The 23700-nt window shown below is 53.6% G+C and overlaps 3 protein-coding genes across 5 annotated transcripts in view; 2 read left to right on the forward strand and 1 right to left on the reverse strand.

The window, feature by feature from the left end:
- HIPK4 (homeodomain interacting protein kinase 4) overlaps nt 1-486 on the forward strand; it is a 7186-nt gene extending 6700 nt beyond the window's left edge. The window contains exons 4-5 of the mRNA XM_012656967.1: nt 170-240; nt 307-486. Coding sequence (XP_012512421.1) covers nt 170-240; nt 307-486 — 251 coding nt within the window. The remainder of the gene's footprint in view (nt 1-169; nt 241-306) is intronic.
- A 1064-nt stretch (nt 487-1550) lies between these two features.
- Nucleotides 1551-18461, reverse strand: PLD3 (phospholipase D family, member 3). 3 transcript variants are annotated; one of them, XM_012657093.1, is made up of 13 exons: nt 18323-18461; nt 9433-9464; nt 8475-8566; nt 8300-8374; nt 8069-8211; nt 7422-7605; nt 5775-5895; nt 5572-5699; nt 4299-4499; nt 3437-3576; nt 2690-2855; nt 2148-2247; nt 1551-2049 (listed from the first exon to the last, which is right to left on the reverse strand). In XM_012657093.1, the coding sequence occupies exons 3-13, from the start codon at nt 8499-8501 to the stop codon at nt 1862-1864; spliced, it is 1473 nt and encodes a 490-aa protein (XP_012512547.1). In that variant the 5' UTR covers nt 8502-8566; nt 9433-9464; nt 18323-18461; the 3' UTR covers nt 1551-1861. The 3 variants fall into 3 exon arrangements, with proteins under 3 accessions (XP_012512547.1, XP_012512546.1, XP_012512548.1); XM_012657092.1 differs by lacking the exons at nt 9433-9464; nt 18323-18461 and adding an exon at nt 9082-9299; XM_012657094.1 differs by lacking the exons at nt 9433-9464; nt 18323-18461 and adding an exon at nt 9104-9154.
- A 164-nt stretch (nt 18462-18625) lies between these two features.
- Nucleotides 18626-23700, forward strand: part of LOC105820522 (chromosome unknown open reading frame, human C19orf47) — a 17880-nt gene continuing 12805 nt past the window's right edge. Inside the window, exons 1-2 of the mRNA XM_012657014.1 lie at nt 18626-18704; nt 23230-23281. Of these exons, the coding sequence (XP_012512468.1) occupies nt 23263-23281 (19 nt within the window). The 5' untranslated portion in view covers nt 18626-18704; nt 23230-23262. The remainder of the gene's footprint in view (nt 18705-23229; nt 23282-23700) is intronic.

Raw genomic sequence — 23700 nt, forward strand, 5'->3', positions numbered from 1 at the left:
AAAAAAAAAAAAAAAAAAATTTGAAAAAGCTCAGCACACACTAACCCATATCAGGGTCTAAGGCTCAGCACACACTAACCCGTACGCAGGATATAAGATTTAATAAGACTCAGCACACACTAACATCCTAAGGATATGATAGGCTTAGCACACGTTCATGTACCTTCAGGCCGTGACAAAAATGCAGGACACAGTAATCCACCCAGAAGCGATAAAGGCCCGGCGCCGGATAAGACCCTGGCACAAGCTCACCCACTGCAGGAAGAGTGACAGGCTCGGCTGACACCCCTCTCTTCTCCCCCACAGAGGCCAGACCCTGAGCTCTTCGACTCCGGCAGCTGTCCCGGAGAATGGCTGAGCGAGCCAGAATGGACCCTGGAGGGTGTCAGGGGGCCACGGGCTCAGGGACTCGCACCCCGCCACTCACACCCGCACGGTCCGTCCCGGACCACCAGCTTCCTGCAGCACGTTGGCGGGCACCACTGATGGCGAGCCCACCCCTGCCTCTCGCTGGGGGCTGTGCCAGCCGGGCTGCCGTCCCCTTCCAACCTGAACTGCTCATCAGAGCCATCCCCTGAACCCACAGATTATTCTTACAGAAAGATAGTTATCCAGAAATTCCGCTCCCCATGCCTGCAGCACAAGGCTGCACATACACCCCGAACGTAGGAGGGCCCTGGGGTCTGGCACGTGGCCCCTCAGCCGGACGGACAGCAGGAAGGGGACTGCACCCCACTGGCCCTGAGCCCGCCCCGGCCCTGATGCCTCTATTTCAATAAAGAACTGTTCAACAGTCCTTCTTCAAGACTGTTCTCACTGCTGGAGGCTTGGACTGGCCCTGGAGTGGGGTTCCAGGCTGGCACCCAGGGCCTTGCTCTGGGGTGCTGCACCCAGTTGGCAACTGGCCCAGGCTGGAGGCTGGGCTGCTATCACACTAGGAGGCAAAGCCTGTGCTTGGCAGAACGGCTCATCTCCTAAATGTGCTAAGTGCTTGGCACATTGAGAGTTCACTCTTAGAACATTCTGCGTGTTCAGCATGTGTTAATCTGAGCTTGCCAAATGCTGGGGTCTTATTGCCTGTTGGCCTGCCCTTCCTACATGTTATGGGCTTGGCATGCACTCGTCTATACTTGGGACATGCTCCATGTAAATTCACTTGGCAGGCACGAATTCACGCTTGGTGTATGTACCAGTGTTCAGACATGCTAGGCCACCCTAGGGATAGGGCCATGGTTCAGTCCATGCTAACCTACCTGGGATCATGCTTAGTGTGCAGCACATGCTACTCGATGCTGGCTACATGCCAGGCCACACAGTCTCACGCTGCATGCTCAGTACACGCTAGCCCACGTGCACTGCACACTGAGGACCGAGCACACACCAGCCCACACCGGTCACATGCTGAGGGCTCAGTACATGCCAAACCATCTTGGTCACACACCGAGGACTTATTAGCACACGCCAGTCCACAGGGGTTGCATTCTGAGAGCTCTGCACACTGAGCTGTCCCCTAGCCCTGTCACCCCATCTCACACCACTCAGGCACAGGCTGTACAGACAAGGTATTTACTTATTGTAACCTTGGGCCCTCTTTGCCCTTGGAAAGGGGGGTGGGCCAGGGGGCCGGGCCCAACATGCACCCCCCTACTTCTTCGGGGGCTGATCCCTCCCCCAGCTCTGCTGGGCCCGGGGCCGCAGCGTCAGGCCGGTGGGGGCAGAGGTAGAGGCGGGAGAGCAGGGGAGAGCCTGTGGAGCCACGAAGGGGCAGACAGAAGCGGGGGCACGGGGACAGGGACCAGGACCCAGAGCGTTAGGGTCCACGGGGGCCTAGCAGGCCTCGGCCTGTCCGCCGGACCGGGCCTCAGAGCAGGCGACAGGCGTTGCCCACGCTGTCGGCCGAGGTGTCGAGGTCATGGCTGTAAGGGGAGTCCCAGTCCCTCAGGAAAACAGCCTCCAGCTGGCTGCGCAGGCCGCCGCGCCCGTTCTGCGTCACCAGCAGCGAGGTGCCCGCCGTCTCGGTGAAGTAGTTGCCAGACCAGTTGGAGGTCCCTGTGGAGGAGGGGTGGACGGTAAGGGCTCCATGGGGTGGCCAGGCCCTGGTACCCGGAGCCCCCGTCTGTCCCCCGAGCGGTGCTCAGGACTCTCACCAATGTAGGTCGCGCGTTCGGTCACCATGTACTTGTTGTGGTTGACGCGGGCATACGGGATCCGAGCCTGGGTCTCATCCGCGGGGACCACAAAGAGTTTCTGGTGGGGAGTGGGACACGGGAAGGAGCGTGAGGTGCAGGGGTAGTCAGAGGAGCCCCGGCGCCAGGGAGTGGGTGGGGAGCCAGGTCTGCGGGGCTGGGGACTCCGCGGCTTCCCACAGAACCCTCAGGGGTCAGAACAGAGCCCAGCGGAGGGGTACCCAGTAAGCGCAGGCTCTAGTCGTCTGGTGTGCAATCTGTCCTTCTAGAATGGCTCCGATTCACTCCTGAGGTCTCATCTCAGATGTACCCTTTCCCAGAAAGTCTTCCTCGGCCCCTCAGGCCGGGGCACCCCCATCCCACCCGACCCCTCTGCCTGGGCCCCCATCCTGGCCCGTGGTTTCCCCAACATCCCTTGTCGGATGACACATGAGCCGCAGGCAGGCTGTGCCCCAGCACTGCCCCGAGCAGGGGCTAACGGGTGGCACGGGGCGGGTGCTTACCACCTGGATGTCAGAGTGGGTGTGGTTGTCGCGCAGGGAAGCCAGGGAGAGCAGGAAGGCGCGCATGGATGGCTCCGAGTGTCCCCAGCAGCTGACGAGCAGGCGCACCTTGACGCCCCGCTCGTAGGCGGCCCGTCGCAGCCCGTCGTCAATGGCCGGCCAGAACCTGGGGGCAGGGGGTGGGTGCAGGGCGCTTTATCCACAGACTTCGCCCTCAGCTTTGGGGAACCGAGCCTGGGGCCTGCTTTAGCTTCTGGGAGGACCACCCCATCGCCAGCTCCCGGCCCTGCTCCTGCCTCCTTGAATCCCACACCCCCCATCTCCTGTTCCTGGCTACCATTCACCAAAACCCAGTCCTCCATCGTCTTATCTGCTGTCCCCCGACTGCCCAGTCACCCTCCTTCTAATCCCAGGTCACAAACCCCCAACCCTGCTGCCCTAAACCCAGATACTTTTAGCCCCACCCCCCGAGCCCCTTATCCTGTTTCCGGCCCATGCTTCCTACCTCCCAAACCCCATACCACGCAACCCGGTCTCAGTTTCCAGCCCCCCACCCCCAATATTCTCATCCAAACCTCATCGCCACCTCCCCATAATCCCTCTGTCTCCTGTCTCAAGCACCCAGATCCCTTCTCGCTGTCACCTCCCAGTCCCCTCTGCCTTCTCTCTGTGGCTTCCCTCCTATCTGCCCCCTTGCCAGCTTTCTGAGCCCCATCACTCCCTCCCTGTCCACACGCCCGGCCATACCTGCGCGGGTGGGAGAACTCCATAGTGGGCAGGTAGTTCATGACCGCGATGTAGATGAAACTCCGGGCGTTGTCCACCACGTTGAGTAGAGCCTTCAGGTCTTGGGTGCGGCCACTTGGACACAGCGGTGGGGGTGCACTCTGGAGGTGAGGGGACAGTCAAGACGTGTGCTCTGCCAGGGCATCGTCACAGTGGACCCCCCGTACGGACAGCTCTTTGCGAGCCACGTCCTGTGGCTCTCACTGCATCCTCAGCCTCCACGAAATCACAAATCACACCTTTGTGCCATGCCCTCCACCATGGCTCTGGGGACCTGGCCAGGTGATTTGCTCCAGGGGACCTAGAGGGACCCGGGTGGCCCACCCCAAGTAGCGAAAATACGAACAGCTAAAAATGTGCTGTCTGGAGTGCTCGAAATCTGCCACGGGCAAGAGCCAGGGATGTCCAAGACGGTGGCCACTCGCTGCCATCTCATGTGTGCTGAGCACTTGGAATGTGGCCAGTGTGACTGAGGAACTAAACTGTTGATCACATTTCATTTTAATTAATGTAAATGGAAAGAGCCGCCAGTGGCCATATTGGAGAACAGAGCTACACCAAGGGCTCGGTGTGCGTGAACTCAGTGGTACCTCAACTAGCAGCCCCAGAGGTTGGAAATATTATGACACCCATCTTCTAGATGACACCGAGGCCTAGGGAGGTTGGGACATAGCCTAGGTCCCTGATCAAGCAGAGTGAGCAGGGGTGAGGGCCAGTGGTCAGGACGCCCCCCTCCCCAACAATCACCAGGCACGGCCAGATGGAGGCCAGGAGTGACGGCATGGGGACAGGGCATGGCAGGCCCCACTTGCCCCAGACTCACCGCCAGGTAGGCGAGAGCAGGGGTTCCATTGAGGCAGATCTCCATTGGTGTGTCTTGATTGTAACGGGTGTCATAGGGCCGGGGCCAGGTTGACGGGATGGAGCTGCCCGCCTGGCCCAGGAACCAGTAGGCCTCAAAGATCTTGGTCAGGTCTCGAGCCAGGCAGCTGCAGTTGTACATGACCACGCCCAGCTCCTTGACCTGCGGGAGGACAGTGCTGAGCCTGGGATAGCGGCCTGGGGCCCACAGGTGCCACGGACACTCCCAGCCCAGCCTCTCTGCACCATGGTCTACCACCCCTCTCTGTCCCTCACGCCCGCCTCCACTCCCCTGATAGCTGAAGTTCTGGAATGGATATGGACTTAAGTTTTGGTGAAAATCATTCAGTTATTCGAAAGCTCCAGGTTTCCTGAACCTGTTGCTTCTACCCTCCACCAAGGTAGCTCCTGCTCATTCTTACGTGTAGGTTGGCCTGTTTCCTCCCCCAGGAAGCCTCCCTTGACTGCCCAGACAGTGCCAGGCAGTCCTCTGGGCTCTCATAGTCTCTCTGGCCTCCCTGATCATTCTCTCTGGTAACAAACCCATCTCCCCATTGGGCCGGGAGGACAGGAACCAGGGATGTCTAAGTCACAACTTATCTTCAGCACCTCCCCGCATAACTGGAGAGATTAGGGCTTTAGGGAAATAACTGTTGAGGAAATGAATGAGTTAATGTCCTGTCCTCTCTTACTGTCACATCACCGCCTAAGCTGTTCCCTCTTCCCTACCTGGTGTTAATTCCTTCTCTACCTATCCTTCAGGCATCGGGTTAGCTATCACCTTCCTCGATACCCCAGGTTGGGTCAGATGCCTCCTCTGGGCTTCTGCAGCCCTCTTTCCTCCATCCTGGCCCTGACCCTGGCCCTGACCCCTCTGGGCTGTCAATGCCTGGTGACAGGGCAGTCTCTGCATTGGACTGACAGTTCCCTGAAGTTCTTCTGTTACCACCATGCTCCCAATATCATCCAGGACAGGGCTGGGCTTAGAGTCAGCACTCAGGGAATATATGATGAAGGCCAAATGGGTGGACATCGAATACCCCATAGAGGGGCTGGCAGTTGCCATGAGGGGTTAGAGGGAGGCCCAGGCTTCCACAAGCAGGGGAGGGCAGGGGAAGCCGTTGCAGAGAACGGGTAGAGAGGACTCTGGACCGAAGAGGGGTGCAGCTGGAGGCTGGGTGTCCAGTGGGGCAAGGAGTGGCCTGGACGGGAAGGTAGACAGGGTGCAGACAGACCTGGGTCAGTGAGCGCCAGTCCATGTTGGCACTGCCCAGGTAGAAGTGGGTCTGGTCCACCACCCAGAACTTGGTGTGCAGGACACCATGGGTCAGCTTCTGCATGTCCACCATGCGGACCTGGGCACCTGTGACGGACAGGGGTGGTGGTCAGAGGCTGGCTTGGGCAGCCCCAGGCCGCCCCCAGCTGGCCCCCAGCTCACCGCTCTGCAGCAGGGCCTGCAGGTCTGCCTGTGGCTGGGGCCCGCTGGGCTTGCTCACGGCGATGCGGACCTTCACGCCTCTTGGTGCCAGGCTCTGGAGCTGCCGAAGGACCTCCTCGCCCTGCGGGGAGGGGAGCGCTTCTGAGGGGCTGGGCCAGCCAGCTCTCCAACCTCGAGAGGCACGCCCAGTGGGACTATTTTGAGATGTGATTAGGAGCAAACAGGCTTTCCATTAGTCCTTCTAGATTAAAGCCTTTACAAAGTAAACTATCAAAACCCTTCTTTATCTGTTTTAATAATCAGCTGCTCTGAGAACCCTCCCAAGGCCTCCCTGCCCCTCCTGGGACCTCCCAGATCCAGCACTTGGAGCAGTGATGCAGGGACTTCCAGGCATCTCCCAGGATGCTGGGGATGAGGCTCTGGCTGGGGGTCCAGGAATGTATGGGGTGAGGCATAGTGATGCCAATAACAGTAACAGTCAAAGATCGTCTGGTACCTACTGTGTGCCAGGCCCTGTTCTAGGCCCCTTCATGTCGGAACTCACTGAATTCTCACAACCCTCTGAGTCAGGTCTAATTATAATCCCCACGATGCACATGAGGAAACTGAGGGTTAGAGAACTCAGTAGTGCAGTGGGATTTGAACCCAGACCGTCTGCCTCCTACATGTGTGCTTTGAAGCACTTCAGTGGAAGCCAGCAGGGAGTGGGAGCTCATGGTTTTCAACTTTTTTATGATTACTTTTTAAAGAACAGGGTCTCACTATGTTGCCCAGGTTGGAATGCAATGGTTGGTTATTCACAGGCATGATCATAGCTCACTGCAGCCTCAAACTCCTGGGCTCAAGCAATCCTCCTGCCTCAGCCTCCTGAGCAGCTGGGACTACAGGCATGTGCCACTATGCCCAGCTTTGGTTTTTAACTTTCATGATTTTTTTTTTTATGGCAGTACTTAAGGAGCCCTGTAATTTTAGTAGGTTTTAAGCCCACTTCTCATAAAAAAGAGGCAGCTGGGAGAAGAAAACAGAAGGAACACATCGATCATCTTTTTCAACGGAAGGGGTTATTCACCTAAGCTGTTCCTTTTCAAATCGTGAAGCTTTTATGTTTTTTCAGTTTGTCTCAGACCATAACAAGGATATAGTAACGGCAAACACAAAGGGCTGACTGTGCCCGGCACTGTGCTACAATTTGCATGGATTAGCCAATTTCATCCTCACGAGAGCCCTAAGAAGTGGGTGCTATGTATTGGCCCCATTTTACAGATAAAGAAACTGAAGCCTGAGGTTTCACAGCCGGGAGTCGCGCAGCTGGGAGGTGGCAGCCTGGCCTGATGCTGCGCTCTTACTTGCTCTGCTCCTGCATTTCTTAGTGTGGCAGGGTCATGGCAGTCTGTGCCCGAGCGACACCTGCTAGTCTAATCCCTTGTAACCAAACCTGCACCCTGACATTCGGAGGCCTCCAGATGACCATGACAAATGCCCCCAGTCCAGAGGGCCATGTGAAGACAGCTGCTTCCAAACACCTGCGTCCAATCCGCTGTATGAGACATGCCCAGCGGTCTCCCGGGCTGCAGGGGAAACCCCTTCATCCCCTGACTCCCCCCATCCCTCTCCCGGCTGTCCATTAGGGCCAAAGCTGCCAGGTACCTGCTGGGCAGAGGGCTCCTGCGTGTGGGTGTCATTGTTGGTGAGGGTCCAGTAGAAGGAGGCGATGTCCAGGCTGCTGTGGGCACCGGCGAGCAGCCCCAGCCAGGCCTGGCTGGTGGAGGGGTTGCTCGTGGAGGCATTGGGGAAGTCCAGGCCCTCAGGAATGCTCTCCACCAGCACTGCTCTGTGGTGGGGTTGGGGGAGGACAGTATGAGCCACGGGGTGCTGGAGATCACTGGCTGGGGGGGGAGTGCTCACCCGTCTGCCCACAGGTGTGGATGGAAGGACGGTGTGTATTGGTGTGTGTGTCTATACTCATGATTCTCCGTCTGCATTTGTCTGTCTAGAGATGTGGAAGATGGGTGGTATGTTTGCATGTCTGTGTGTGTCTGCCCGCAGATGTGGATGGAAGATGCTGCGTGTATCTGGCTGTTCACAGACCTGGATAGAAGATGACGCTGTGGCTGCCATGGCAACAGTGTATGTCAGGGGGAGGGGGGTGGGCATGCACTTGGGAATCTGCAGCCTCCTCACTCGTCACAAGCACTGGGTGCGGCTAAGCGCAGGCAGGCCCTGATCAGTGTGTCTAAGTGTCCCTGGCCCGGCAGAGCCCCTCCCCCACACACCTGCACCTCCCCCACACTTACTCGCAGGGGTCATAGCAGGGGGCTGGGCGCTGGTTGGGCCCAAAGAGATGTAAGTCACCGTATTCCCATAGAAACAGCTGAGTCATCAGGGCACCGAAGCCCACGACTGCCAGGATGAGGACCAGCAGGACCCAGCGGGCTTTCTGTGGGGAGGAGGAGGTGGTCAGCCAGCCCAAGGGGGGCAGCCCAGCCTGTTCCTGAGCCAGATGAAGGGTGGCAGAGGGCTCCTACCTTCTCTGCAGCCTTCCACGCCTCTATCTCATTCATGGGCAGCTCGTTGGAGGGCTCCTCAGCAGGCACCTTCAGCTGGGGGATGGGGATGGTGGGGGGGTGACAGGGTGGCTTGGCGGGTCCCTGGCCCTCCACTTCACCCAGCCCCTCCCCACTCAGCTTCCCATCCACCTACCTCCTGGTACATCAGTTTAGGCTTCATCTTGCCTGGCAGCTGGGGGATACGCAGAGCCCAGGCGGGAAGGTGGGTGTGTCAGGGTCTCCAAACTGGTGGAACAAAAGCAGGCACTGATGGGGTGTTCTAGGCTTTTGAGGGCATCACAGAAGGCAGATTAGTCTTGGGGCTATGGGATCCACTGGGTCTCCTTGCTCATGATCACGGGGACCACTGGCATAGCGCCCACGAACCCAAAAGGAGGAAGATGGTCGCTGGTCAGCAGGGATTTCGAAATCCCTCGAGGTCCAATGCCTGCGCTTTCTTCCATCGCTCTGCAGTGTCCACCCTGCCCCCCTTAGCGCCCACGCTGTTTCCCTTTAGCACCCTTCCCTATCCCTGTTCCAGCTCTAATCTAGAATATTCCCCCAAAGACATCCCTGGATGGGGTCGGCGCAGCCCCAGTTCTTTGCACCTAGTTTCAGTCCTGGGGCTACTCAGGGGGTATTTTCCAGGTGGCTCCTCTGCCCTCACCCTCAGGTACCCCCCACACCAGACAGCTCTGCCCAGGACCACTGGGGCCTCCCCGCCACCCCTCAGCCCATCCCCCCGCCATCCTCCTCCCTACCCCTTAGGGGCCTCGGCCTTACTCGGCAGGCGGCTGCTTCTACCTCTGCGGGGCCCCAGCTTCTGCCCCGACAGGCTGAACACGGGCTGGAGGAGGGAGGGGGCGGGGCCTGAGGGGACTCCGCCCACTGCAGCGGGGAGTCTGCGCAGTGCGCGCGTCAGCCTCGGCTCACCGCAGCGAGAAGGGGGGCCGGGGCCCCCAGATACGGTCCCGCCAACCTGGCCGGGGTAGGGGGGGAGTACATGGCTGGGGGATAGGATTTGCCACCCTCCACCCGAGAATCCCCGTGTGAGGCAGGGAGGCCACAGATAAAGAGCAGAAGGAGCCCCCCGTCTTTTCTTGTCTACACACCTGTGAATTTTTGTGCCATGGGCTTGCATTACCTAGTCAAAAATAGATACATAAACAAGATTAATAAAACGCTTATAAAATAACATGGAGAGATTAAGGTTGAATAATAGGAGTAAGAGTTGTGATAAACTCAGAAGACAAAGCTCACGGTACGGGGTGGAAGACAAGGGCAGGGGAGATGGTGGATTTTCTGTTGAAGTCTGTTTGGATTTCAGTATTTGATTTTGTTCTTAAAAAAGCCAACTGATATTTTGATAGGGATTTTAAAAAATTCTTTTTTTTCCGATCCAGGCTTCCGGATCACACCCATCTCATATCTCCCAAGCAAGATTTAAAGTCAGGGCTGAAGAAATAAATTGGAGAGCCCTCTTCTTCCCCCTCATCTCCCCACTCCTCTCTTCATTGCAAGAGGGTGGCATCTTTCTCAGTGAAGCGGACAGAACACCCTCTCCCCTGAACCCCCCAAACACACAGGGCAGGAAGTCAACATATAACTGCAGACAAAGAATCTTACTGGGAGAAGCAACAGGTTAGATGTGGTTGCCTTCAAGGGAGCGGGATTTGTGGGTGGTCAGGATTGTGTTTTATGGTAAACCTATTTTCTTTTTTTAAAAAATTGTGAAATATAAGCTACTTACAAAGAAGTATAGAAAACATCTCCATGCAGATTAAGAAATAATTATAAAGCAAACACAGGCGTCACCAGTTTTGTCACTTTTTTAAAAATCAGGGGCATGCATTCCTGTGATTAAAAAAAAAAATAACAATAACAAGAAAAGAAAATCCTCAAAGGGAGCTAGGTTCTCCCCTTACTTCATGATCCAGTCCAGATCTGATGGGTTACCCTGGAAACCCCTCCCCACCAAGGTCCAATCCCAGATTGGAGAGGGCAGGGCATGCTAGATCCCCTCCTCTCCTTCCTGGGAGACAAACAGGGATGGGTTAAAATGGATCCAGCAGGGAACAGCAACAGGTCAAGGTTATTTGAAACTGCAGAGGTCACCAGGAGAAGCAGATACCACCAGTCTTGGAGGTGGTTGACCACAGGGTTGTGGGTGGGGGAGGGAAGCAGGAGGGCAGGAATGGGTTTTGCCTTTCAGTTTTCTTTGAAGGCCTTGGTGACAAATGTTTTATTGAAGAATATGGGGTTGAAATAGCAGGCAATGTAACATGAGGGAAGCCGAGATGAATTAAAACAAAACCGAGGGAGAGGTGCAGCGTGGAGATCTGAGGTGATGGTAGCGAGAGAGCCTCAGGGCTGGAGAACTGGAACGGCCACCAATAAACCAAAAATAGGAAGAAGATAGATGGACTTCATTCAGACTGTTAGTGACTGTTTGGCTTTGAAATTGTGCAGTGATTCCAGGTCTTTAATGATGGGTTTAATTTTTTTATTTGTGTAAATTTAAGGGATACAAGTACAGTTTTGTGTGTGTGTGTGCGTGCGGGTGGAGAGAGAGACAGAGAGAGAGAGAGAGAGAGAGAGTACGTGGTCTGGGCTTTTAATGTAACCATCACCTGAATAATGTACATTGTACCCATTAACTAATTTTCATCCCTCGTCCCCTTTAACTTTTGACATATTTTTAACCAAGCAATACACATAAGGCTTTTCAAATGAAAACTAGCATGGAGAGGCGGTTTGGCTTGGATTAGATTGATGAGACAGTTAATACAGTAGGTGCTGGAGCCAGATACCCGAGTTTGAATCTGAGCTACAGCACTTAGGCGACTGACCTTGGAGAAGTGACAATACCTCTGTGCCTCTGTTTCCCCATCTGAGAAATGGGCATGGTAACAACAACATCTACTTTTCATAAGGCTGTTCATTAAATTTACACTATTTATTTAGTACCTACTGTGCACTGTTGTTTTAGGCACTGGGGATACAGCTGTGAATAAAACAGACATGAGGGAAGATGGATGATAAACAAGATTATAAGTAAATTATATGTGGAGAGGTAATAAGTGCTATAGAGGATCAGAGAAATGGGATGGTTCACGATTTTAAATAAGGTCAGAGAAGGCCTCATTGAGAAGGGGATACCCGAGGAAAAACTTCAAGGAGGGGAGGGAGGGAAGTACCTGGACTTGGGGGGGTGGCAAACAGCCAGTGCCAAGGCCCTGAGGCAGCAGTGAGCCTGGTGTAGATGGGGAAGGGCCAGGAGGCCAGCGTGTCTGCAGTGGAGTGGGCTGGGGGGAAGGAGGAGGAGACATGTCACAGAGGTAGCAGGACCAGATCCTGCAGGGCTGCCTGGATGGTGGTGAGTAGGACAGCGTCACCCATGGATTCCCAGCCGAGGAAGGATGACGTCATCTGCCTTGGGTTTTGTAGTGAGTTGAATGGTGGCCTCACGAAAAACATGTCTGATGTGGGCATAAGCCCTGGAACTTGTGTATGTGACTTTATTTGGAAAAAGAATCTTTGCAGAGTAATTAAATTTAGGATCTTGAGATGAGATCATCCTGGGTCACCTGGGTGGGCCCTAAATCCAATGACAAACGTTCTTGTAAGAGACAGAAGACACAGAGAAGACCCCATGGACCAGAGAGGCAGAGACGGGAGTGAGGTGGCCGCAAGCCCAGGAATGCCTGCAGCCACCAGAAGAGGGGGGCGGCTAGGCATGGAATCACCCCTAAAGCCTCTGGAGGGAGCATGGTCCTGCTAACACCTTGAATTTGGACATCTGGCCTCCCAAACTGTGAGAATTAATTTCTGTTGTTTTAAGCCAAGTCTGAGGAAATCTGTTACAGCAGCCATAGGAACCGAACCCAGGGCTGCGTGGGGAACAGACTGGGGCAGGGGCAGGGAGCCCGGGCAGGAGCAGGGGACCAGGACGCAGGCAGCCACCAGAGTGCGCGCAGACACGGGGTGGAGAATGGGCCGGTTCTGGAAGCACTTGGAAGGTGCAGCAGGCGGGATTTCCACATTGGATGGGGGTTCCGGGGCAAGAAAGGAGCGAAGGATCACTCCGAGGGTCTCAGCTGGAGCAACTGCAAGCGTGGAGGTGCCAGTAGCTCATTTGGGGAAGACAGAAAGGAGTGAGTTTGAGGAAGAGACGAGGACTTTGGTTTCGAATGTGTCAAGTTCGAGATGAAAGACTTCTCCAAACTGAAGAACACACACACTGCATTGCACAGCTGCTCACATGCCAGAGGCTCTCGGGAAACGTGAGTAATCGTCAAGGCTCCTAAGAGCTCACACCTCCAAAAGCAAGAGGGTTGCTTTTCATGGCAGGCCTTTACTATTTAATTTTTTAAAATGTACATAGCACTTCCATGGAAATTAAATCGTGGCGAGGCTCAATCTCCTAGCTGGGATGCCCCTTCCCCCAGAGGACTATGGCCTCAGCTGGAGAAGGAATCTGGACCCCTCCACCCTCAGATTCCTGGGGGAGCGGGGCAGCCCGTCTCAGTGCTTGTGTTCCCAGGACCCCAGAACCCACGAGGGCCCCCAGTGCAACCAACCCAAGCTGGTCCTTATGCTCTGCCTCCTTGCTGGTGTGGGGCGGACCTCTGCCAGGAAGCGTGTCGCCTCCCAGACCACAGAACATCCCCCTGAACCCTTGGCTCGTGGCCCTGCCTGCCTGTGATACCGCAGCCCGCAGAAAAGGAGGAAACAAAACCCACTGGGCTTTCGAGACATGTCACGTCACAGCTCCCTGAACACCCCACCCCCGGGTGAGGGTGGCAGAGGGAGATTTGACCCCTTCTCCACCAGCAGTGCTTTGGTCTGGAGGGTTCAGGCTTCAAATACCACCTCTGCCACTTTCTTGCTGAATGACCTTGGGCGTGGGGCTTTACTTCTCTGAGCCCTGCTGGCCTCAGCTATCAAATGGGTATCATCTTATACCCATCTGGAGGGTGGTAGCTGGGGGATCTCTGAATGGTCAAGGGGGTGGGTCTCAGAGTCCCACAGTCCTGGGTTCGGATCTTAGCTCTGTGAACTGGGAAAAAGAGTTCCCTTCTCTGAGCCTCACTTTCATTCTCTGAACAATGGGGAGATTAATAATAAATACCAACCTCGCATTTTCTGGGAAGAGGCAACAAGATCACCCACGGCAGGCAGACAGCACAGTGAACCCACATACATGCTGGGTGGTGAGATCTGTGTGGACCCTGGTATCCTGAACACACTGTCATCACAGATAATAAACTTACATACGTGTCCCTTGAAAAGCTAAGTCTGTGTCTGATTTTTTTCCTCTCTCTCCAGTGCCCAGGACATTGTAACTGCTGAATAAATATTTGTTGAAAGCAGAAGAGACAGAACAGTAGAATGGAACACTTTGAGAAAAGACTTTTTTAGATGTCTCTCTAGACCTAGTGACGCTTGTTTTATGTACAATGATAACCAGCGTGTGTTCTAAGCCCAGAGCAGAGACAGTGGGTGCAGATAATGGCATCTCAGCGAAAGTGAAGTGGAGACAGTCACTGTCTGTCTGGGAAAAGGTCAAGGCTGATTCAGGCCGTTGGGGAATGCCTAGGAGGGGCGCTGCGGAAGCCAGTGGGAAGCACTGGGCAGGCCCTGCCACAGGAGACATTTACAAATCCACGGGCCTTCCATATGGTTGAAAACAAATGTTCTCATGTTTTCGAGAAAACAAATGTTCTCTAATTTTCACTTGACGGTACAGACACCTTTGGACGGAACAATCGACTGGTGGTGGTCAAGTCTATAGAAAACAGAACGCTGGTTTTGCAAACTGGGTTTTTTTTTGTTTTGTTTTTTTTTAGCAGCAGTTCCTTTATTTCAAAGGACATCTTAAGATAGGTGTCCCTTCTAGGGAGAGAAGAGGCTCAGCCTGAAAAACAATTAAACACGTCCAAAGCAGCAGCATGAATGGTGAATCCTTCCGAATTGGAACTAACAAATCTAAGCTGCCCCACTCCTGCTCAAAATCCTTCTGTGGCTCCCCACTGCCCTCAGGACAAAGTACAAGCTTCTTACCAGGTTCTGTAGGGCCCTACATGGATAGGCCCTTGTGGGTCTTCCCCTACCCTTATAGCTTTAGTTTCCCTTGCTGAACCCCAAGCTCTGTCTCCAGTTTCCACCGCTCCCCTGAACTCCAGCTCTGGAGATCCCATACTCTTCCTGACTGCCCCCAGCCCTGGGCCTTGTCTTGGACCCCCACACTTGGCCTCCTGAGGGTCTCTCCCACCCACCCTTCTCCTCTCCCACCCCCAGCAGCTCCGACCTGGACTCTCCCACCTGGGTTACCACTCCAGCCACCTCCCTTGGCTCCCAGCCTCCACTCAACCCTTCCAGTGCCCTTCCATTGGAATGTGGCTTGTCCCTCCCCTGCTCAAAAACTCTGTGGCTCCCATGTGTTATCAGGACAAAGTCCCAGCTCCTCACCGTGGCTCTCTCACCATGCTTTACACCCCAGCCGGATTTAATATCTTTCGGTTCCTTGAATTGAAACCACACCAAACCCTCCCACAACTGCTTCTCCTGTCGAGCACACCTTTCCCTCCTCTTCGTGCTGCCCATTCCTATCAGCTGATGTACCACCTCCTCCATGAAGCCCTCCGGGCTCCCACAGTCCCCTGTGCTCCCATCCCACCCCTACCGCTCGCCCATGCTTCCCCTCCCCTCTGTGCTGTCAGTGCCTGGTGATGGGTCTGTCTCTCTCACTGGACTGGGAGCCCTAGGAGGGCAGGGCTGGGCTGTCTCAGTCACTGCTGTGTCCCCAGTACCACTGAGCACAGGAATACTCCCTGCCAGGTGCTCAGCAGCCCGTTCTTTCATCTATCATTCAACCAACATTTACTCAGTAGCTATTCTCTGACAAGCCCTGTTCTAGAAACCGGGGATACAGCACAAAACAGAAAAAAAAAAAAAATCCCTCTCAACGCTGATATTCTACTGCGGGAGCGAGAATAAATGATTGAAATACAAGGCGTGTGCCTTGGGGAAAAATAACGCAGGAGAGGGGGACCGTGGCATCACAGTTGGGAATGGCTGATGTTCCAGTTCAAAAACAACGACACGGCAAGTCTGGGGCAAAGGAGCGTTGTCACCCCTGTTTTTCAGATGAGGCGGCAGGGCTTGGGGGAGTCACCTGCTCAGGTTGCATTGGTTTGTTGGCTGGGAATTTGAACCCAGAACTCAGTTCTGTTCCAGGACAGTGCACTGTTCAACCGATTCATGAACGAAGAACAAATAAGGCGGAATCTCCCTTTATCGGCTCACGTGAGGGACCCGGCCACCCGAGGGAGGTGCGAGCCTGTGGCAGTGCAGGATGTGAGTGGGGCAAGAGGGTAGGGCTCCTTGTTCATTGAACCAGGCACTGCTCACAGCTCTTTATATGCTTAATTCTCACAATGGACTTTTTTATATCCCACTTAAGAGATAAGGGGATTAAAGACCTAGAGAGGTTAAGCTTTTGGTACAAAGGGACACAGCCAGGAAATACTAGAGCCACGATTTCAACCCAAGTTGCCTTGGGGTTCCAGGGATAGAGGCCCCGCAACAGCTGTTGTTCACCACCTGTAGCTCTGTAGATGTCCACCCACCCGCCCCAACAGCTACTGAACCCAGCGGTGGCTTTGACATCTCAAAAACTCCATCAGCATCTCCCTCCCGCTCCAAATCTTTGACGAATATTTTTTTTTTGAGATGGGGTCTTGCTATGTTGCCCAGGGTGGTCTCCAACTCCTGGGCTCAAGCGATCTTTCCACCTCGGCCTCCTAAGTAGCTGGGGAGGTGTGAGCTACGGGTGTGAGCTACTGTGCCCAGCTCTGACATGTATTTGAAGCTTTCTCCAAATATAAAGGATATGTCAGTGCAGCTTGGAGACTGTGGCTCTCCTTCCAACAAGGGCTGCCTCTTGCCGATCCATCTGGGTAGAAGTTCTGGAGTTGCTGATGCTGCTCAGGGTGATGGCTTCGTGGCACATTGCATTGTGTCCCTCCTCTGCTCCAAATCCTCTGTGGCTCCCTCCTCCCTCAGAGGAAAAGCCAGTCTTCTCCATGGCCCAGGAGTTCCTATCACAATCTGGCCCCATCACCTCTCGGACCTCGTCTCCCTCCCTCACTGACCTGCTTGCTATTCCTTAAATATTCCAAGCATCCTCCTACCTCAGGGCCTTTGCATTTGCTGTTTTCCCTGCCTAGAATGTTCTCCCCGCAGATAGCCATGTCACTCTCTCCTCTCCTTTAAGTCTTTGTTCAAATACTACCTTCTCAGAAAACTTTCCCCGACCACCCCATTTAAAACTACAACCTTGACCCTACCTTCCCTATTCCCCTTCTAACATCAAATAATCTACTTACCTGTTTGCTCATTGTCTCGTATCCCCACTAGACTATAAACCCCATAAGGCAGGGCATTTTTGTCTATTTTGTTCACTGATGTGTCCCCAATGCCTAGCACAGTGCTGGGCACACAGTACACGCTTAAGAAGTATGCACCGAAGGAATAACGTGTGTTTTTGCTCCATATTGCACATGTCGTAATTGAGGCATAGGGAGGTTAAGCCAGCTGCCCAAGGTCATGCAGCTGTTTAAGTACTAAGTGCTAGACCCAAGATTGTTCCAGCCCCCAGACGCATATCACTAACCACTTGGCTACACTGCCTCATTAGGACAAGCTGAGTGAAGAAGATACTTACGTCTCTGCCTGGGGATTCAGGACTGCCGAGGTTTACATGAAGTGTGGAGGGACCTGCCTCATCTCTCTATAGCTCCAATTCTGAAAGTCCAGGGTGGGTCGTCTGGGGCTAAGCTATTTATAGCCTCCCCCCTCCCAACCAAGCCCTCCATGACTCCCACGACCCTAGCTCAATGCTCTCATTTTTAGGGGTGGGAAATCACTCAATCCAACAAGATCAAAAGATAGGGGCTGAATATTTACAGAAGCAAGGTTCATGACGGCTGAGAGACCACCCCCTCACTGGCGGTGACGTGGCAGAGGCGAGGGCAACATGGAGATCATGGGGCGGTGTGGCTGCTGTGGCAGAGGGGTTGGTGATAATGAGGAGTGTGACAACATCACCGGAATGATGAGGGCGGCTGGGGAGAGGGGAAGCCTGACAGTGAGGAGGTGATGAAGGTGATTGGATGAGGGTGAGGGTGAGGGTGACAGGGTTAATAACAATATTAGCCAAAAACGCCATGATGAGCATGTCACAAGAATAAACTCACAGAATCTTCACATTCATCCCCGATGTGGGCGTCCCTGTGTGCGTTTTACAGATGAGGAAGCTGAGATTGGACAGGCGTGGTAAGGGGATCGAGGTTACCCAGAGGTGCAGTGGTGGAGCTGGGGTTCTGGCACGCCCTGAGTAACAGGCTCTACGACCCGTATGGCACGAGCAGGTGAGATGTGACATGTGACATGGGGAAATGACGGAGACACGGAGGGAAGAAAAACAACTGTAAAACTGGGTGGCTCCTTATGGGGAAAACTGGAAGAACGAGGCAGGGATGGTGACTGTCTGAGGAGCAAAGGTGACCTGGGAGGAACGAAGACATAAGGGATAATGACACGCGGGTTGCCCGAGAGAGATGGTAACAGTAGCTGTGCGAAGGTGACATGGGGGTATGACGGCGATTTAAAAGAAATGAGGATTTCATAAAGAAATGGCAACAAAAGAGGGGCGCAGGCGACATAAGAAGGAGACGACGACTTAAAGGGGGGGCGACTGCGACATCTAACGGCAATGAGGACTTAAGGGGAACGGAGGCGAGTTAAGGGGGTTGACGGCGACATAAGGAGGGCGATGGCTACAGAAGAGGAGTGGTGACGATCTATGTGCGATGCAACATAAGGGGAGGGATGGAGACATAAAGGGACCGAAGACGACATAAGGAGAGGGATGCACTGCAGACAGGACGACGACACAAGGAGGGAGCCGAGGCGCTGCGCCCTCAGATCACACAGTACCTGCAGTTCACGTCTCGCACTCTGGGGCAGCCTCACGCACACCTTCCAGGCTGGAACCCCCCGAACGCTCCCATCCGCGCGCAGGCGCACTCCCGCTGGACTGCAGGCCACCGGGGGCCAGGCAGGAACCTTTCTCATTGGCTGCGTTCCTCGCTAGCGCCAGGAGCAGGGAGGTGCTCGGGAGACTGGGGACTGTCACGTGACGTTTGCCTCTCCACTCTCGGTGGTGGCGGCCCGGCGGGCTAGAGCGGCCGCCCGGCTTCCGGCGGGGAGGGCGGCGCTTCCGGGGCGGGCAGCCGGGGACCAGGGAGGAGTGTCTGACAGTTGGCGCCGCCGGGAGGGAGGGCGGGCGGCGCGAGTGGGCGCGGGCCCGGTGGGCCAGGTGAGGCACGGGCCCGGGGTGGTGGGACTGGGCCGAATGCGGTGGGGATGGATGGCGTCCGGGGCTCTGGAGTTACAGTCCGAGCTCCGCTGTGCGGCTACGGACAGACGATTTGCTTCTCTGAGCCTCAGTTTCTTCTTCTGTAGAATGGGGGTCAGAATCCGACTGTAGCACCCGCTTCATGGGTTGGAGTGAGAAGTCAGCTCGTGCACGTCAGAACCCCTAGCTCAGCTCCTGCACGTGGTGCTCCCTTCGTTGCTTTACTATTATTGTTAGTATTGATGCTTGAACTTGGCGTGAAAAATTGTTGGGCTTGGAGGCCAACGGATTTCGGTTCAAGTCCCAGCTCCACCGTGCGGCAGTGGGCCGCTGCCTTCCCTTCCTTGAACCTCATGTTTCTCATCTATATAATGAAGACTAATTAGTTCCCATATCATAGGGTCGTTTTCAGGATTCTAATGAAACATGTTTAAAGCTTTTAGCTCAGGGCCTGGCACAGTAAGAGCTCATAAATTAGGACTGTAATGATAATGATTCTGAAAATCACTGGTGTAGCTGGGAATTCCCAGGAAGTAGCGGGAAGGAATGTTATGGGACCACAGGTTCTTTTGCCTGCTGTGCAGTAATCAGACCAATACACTGAGACAGCAGGGGTTGCAGCAGAGAAAGAGTTTAATAATCATTGGGCAGCCAAATGAAGAGATGGGAAGAACCCCTCAAATCCATCTCCCCAAGGAGTTCTGGGCTGGGTTTTTTTGTTTTTTGTTTTTTTGAGGCAGGGTCTCACTCTGTTGCCCAGGCTATGGTGCAGTGGCATCACTGTAGCTCACTGCAACCTCAGATGTGACCTCAAACTCCTGAGCTCAAGCAGTCCTCTTGCCTGAGCCTCCTGAGTAGCTGAGGCTACAGGTGCGCACCACCATGGCTTGCTAATTTTAAAATTTTTTGTAGAGGTGGGGTCTCACTGTGTTGCCCAGGCTGGTCTCAAACTCCTGGCCTCCAGCGATCCTTCCATCTCAGCCTCCCAAAGTGCTGGGATCACAGGGATGAGCCACTGTGCCTGGCCTGGACTGAGTTTTAGAAGAGAATTTTGGTGGGCAGGGGGCTAGGGAATTGGCATAATTAATTGGCTAGGTGAGGGTGTGTGTAAAATTACAGGGATGTAAGAACTGCATTCCTGCACTGAGTCAGTTCCTTGGCAGGGGTCACAGGACCAGCTGTCCCACTGGAATGCAGGGTCTGGAAAATATCTTAAAAACGGTCTCAGGTTGAATGTTATCTATAAGAGCAATTAAGGGAAGTTATAGAACTTTGGGACAAAAGGCTATGGATTCTTAAGCAATAAACAGAAGGGAGTGGGCCGTGGGGCAGAAGCCGCTTAATGTTTAGCTGTGCTTCTTCAAGACTTATGTCCTTGTTAAAATCCCAGCAACTTGCTTTGAGTTAATATCATGAGGATGGTTTCAGGAGGAAGCTCAGAGACAGCAGTAGGAAAAACTTAGAACTGGAGCCGGGAAAAATCGACATTCTGCCACTTACTATTTGGCCAGTTTCACTGTAGTATTAGATTTTTCTTTTTCTCGAAAACAACTGGTACATTTTCCTCCAGTCAATTAATTTGAGAAGGAAAATTTGCATTGCTATCTTAATGGAAAACTAACATTGCTGGCTGTAAGAAGAAGGAAAACTTAACCTAAAATGCAATGGAAACAACAGTCTATTAAATTATAGACAGAAATGGAAAGAGAATCGAAAAAAGAATAACTTGTACTATGTGATTCCATCTTGTCAGCTCCTACAGACCCCAACAAGTTGTCTTATACTGGGTTCCCAACTCAAACTTTGCCTATGAATGACACTAGGTCATCAACTGTCCCACCCTGTCCCTCAGCTAAGGTTTATTTGTTTTGTTTAATGCAGGAGCATTGTTCTATGCAGGCCTTTGAGTTTATTAACTCATTTAATATCTATTATAACTTTGTTGGGTACTCTTATCATTCTTATTGTACAGGTGAGGGAAGTGAGGTCAGCAAGGTTAAGCCACTTGTCCAGAGTCAGGATTAGGAAGTGGTAAAATTGGGATTTGGATCTAAGTCTTCTAAGGGCTTAGCGCACAGAGTCTGGTACATGGTAATTACCTGAATTTTGGGAACTGCCATTTTTAAAATGGCTATTATTATAATTTTCACTATTCAGAAAGTCGGTGTGTTTAAGATTGTGGAGAGAGGAAACTGAGTTCAACAGGGAATTCTGCAGTAATAGGGGGAGAATACCAATAATTAAAGGATTCTGGTGAGCATTAACTGGGATTTTGCAAAGACAGACCAGGGTGCCTGGCTTGTAGTAATCCCCTGATGAGCATTAACCATAGCTAATGGGCTGACTTGGGTTCAAGTCCTGGCTCTGCCATCACTTGCTGTATAACCTTAGTCTTGCCACTCTCATCTGTGACATGGGACTCATTTTTACTTTTTTCCTAGAGTGGTTGTTCTTGGCAGTTAGTAAACACTCAACAGGAACGACCGTATGGGCGTTGGAATCAGGGAGAACTCGTTTTTGAATCCCAGTAAGGTCAGTTGCTAGACGTGGCGTTTGGCAAGTGACTGCACCTCAGTGAGTTGGTTTTTTCATCGATTAAAATGGGGCTAATAATAGCCCTCACTCATGAGGCTGTCGTGAGGCATCAGCATGACGCTTGGCCCTGGTCCCGGTGCATAGTCAGTGCTTGTGTGTGAGAGATTGTTCTCTCTGACTTGAGACCTCTCCATGCCCTGCTCTTTGAGAGATGCTTGTTGTGTCGTCTTGGTCCAGTGGTAAAATCTGGAAGGGAAAGTGGATCTATAAGAGTGTCAAGTGCAGGGTGGAGCGATGTCTATGGTCATGTTCATCAGTAAGAGATTCAGCAGAAGCCAGAGATGGGCAAGGTGAACCCTGGCTGAGGGTAGAGGAGAGAGTTTTGCATGTGGGGACTTAGGGAAAGCTTCACAAAGCAATGGCAAAGCAACCAAGCAGAGGGAAGCAGAGCTTGCCAGAAGGACAGGAGGAGATAGGCATTCCAGGCACAGGTGACATCCTGTGTGAAAACTGGGGGGCAGACGAAGCACCTGGGTGGGGAGGGAGGGCTGGGGTGGGAAGAAAGGAGCAGAGTACTGGTGTGCACCGAGCACTGTCTCGGGTGCCTTTATCCATAGAAACTCATCTAGCGCTCACCGCAGTCCTCCAAGGTAGGTAATGTTTGTACCATCCCAATTCACAGATGGGGACAGCGAGGCTTGCCTGATGAAGTAACTTGCCAAGGCCACACAGCTAGTAAGTGGTAGAGCTGGATTTGAACCTCCAGTCTGGTTCCGGAGTTCTTACTCTTGACCGGGCTCTTGTACCATTAAATTGGGTGTGGTGTGGGGTGGGGCAGATTGTATGGGGTGGTAAACAGGTGCCGGGGCCCAGGGCCTTCGGCACCCCTTGGAGGGGGTGGAGGAGGGGTGAGGGAGAGGGGTCAGGATTGGGGGCCGGGGTGGGTAGAAAGGATCAGAGTGAGGGGAGAGGGCAGCGGAGATAGAGCAGAGGAGCTGTGCTAGGGAGAGGAGGAGGGCTAAGTGGGAAGGAAGCTTGGGCCAGGCAGTGTGGGCGAGTGGTCCTAGAGTCACACAGCATTGAACCAGCACGTGAGAATTATTTCCCTTAGTTCCCCATCAGCGCTGCTGTTAATGGAGAAAGTCTCCATTGGTGCTAATGGGTCGTTGACACCACCTTCTACCACCTGCTCATCTTTTCTAAGTGAAAACTGGTTTTTTGTTTCTTCTCTAGGGCCCCTCATGATCTGTGCCCCAGCTCCCTGACCTGTCTCCTCCTTGCTGTCCCTCAGACATGCCAGATGAGCTGGCTCAGGGCACTGGACTTGTACCTTCTGGGACACTCTTCCTCTGTAAAACTACGTGGCTCATTCCTTCCCTTCCTTTGGGTCTTTAAATGTCACTTTAGGTCTTTGCTGATCACCCTGTTGAAAATTGCAACCCCTCCCTTCCCAGGCCCTGTATGTTTTCCCCATGACACCAAAGGCTTCCTAACGTACTATACTGTTAACCGTTTTGCTTGTTTACTCTCCCGTGTCCCCTGACCCCAGCTAGAGGCTACTTTCCATGTTTTTGTTCACCTCAGACATTTTAAGTGCCTCACACAGAGTAGATTCTCAGTACAGAGTGTCTGGATGGATGAATGAATGGGTCTTGGGTAGGGGGTGTCTTTTTTCTGTCCCACTCCTGTTCTAGCTGACCTTTCGGGCCGTGTGGGAATGGAGCTGTGGACATTTGCTGTCCCTGGGCCCTGTCCCAGGCACAAATGATAGCTGTGGTGGCAGCTCTGTCTCAGGCTGACTTCCTGCCAGCTGCTCCAGGCTATTCCTGGGCAATGAGCCCCCAGCCCAGCAACGCTCCCCTGGCAGGCAGACAGACAGGCACCGGGAGAGGGACATACACTCACAGCCGGTGGCGACTCATGGGCCCTCTCCCCTCTTTCTCTCTTCCAGGCTCCAGGGAGCAGCTTCAGGGCCAAGGAGACAATGGTCTCGGTGACTATGGGTGAGTCTGTCGTCTTCTCTCCAGGGCCCCCCGTCCCCACTGCCCCTTTTTGAGGTATGGTTTTGGTGGGGGAAGATAGGGTAGGGGAGGGAAGGCCAGGTCACTGGCAGGGACAGCTGTACGCTGAGGAACGAGGGGGGCGGGGCTGGGGCCTGCTTCCTTGCTCTATCTCGCCTCCTGACTGTAGTTTAGCCGTGAAGAACTTGAATTATGAAGTCCACAGTTCTCTCATGTGGCCTGTCAGAGCCTTGGTTTTCTCACCTGTGAAGTGGAGATGGTAATACCCCCTACATCCTGGAATTAAGGAGATGATTGCATGTAAAATCTTAGGAATAGTTCTCAACAGGTGTGAACTGTTACTATCATCAGCCTTATCACCATATGCTCTTTAAACTCTGTATTTTGGGATTGCCAAAGCA

This window comes from Propithecus coquereli, unplaced genomic scaffold, assembly GCF_000956105.1.
Source record: "Propithecus coquereli isolate 6110/MARCELLA unplaced genomic scaffold, Pcoq_1.0 Scaffold53, whole genome shotgun sequence".
NCBI classification, from domain to species: domain Eukaryota; kingdom Metazoa; phylum Chordata; class Mammalia; order Primates; family Indriidae; genus Propithecus; species Propithecus coquereli.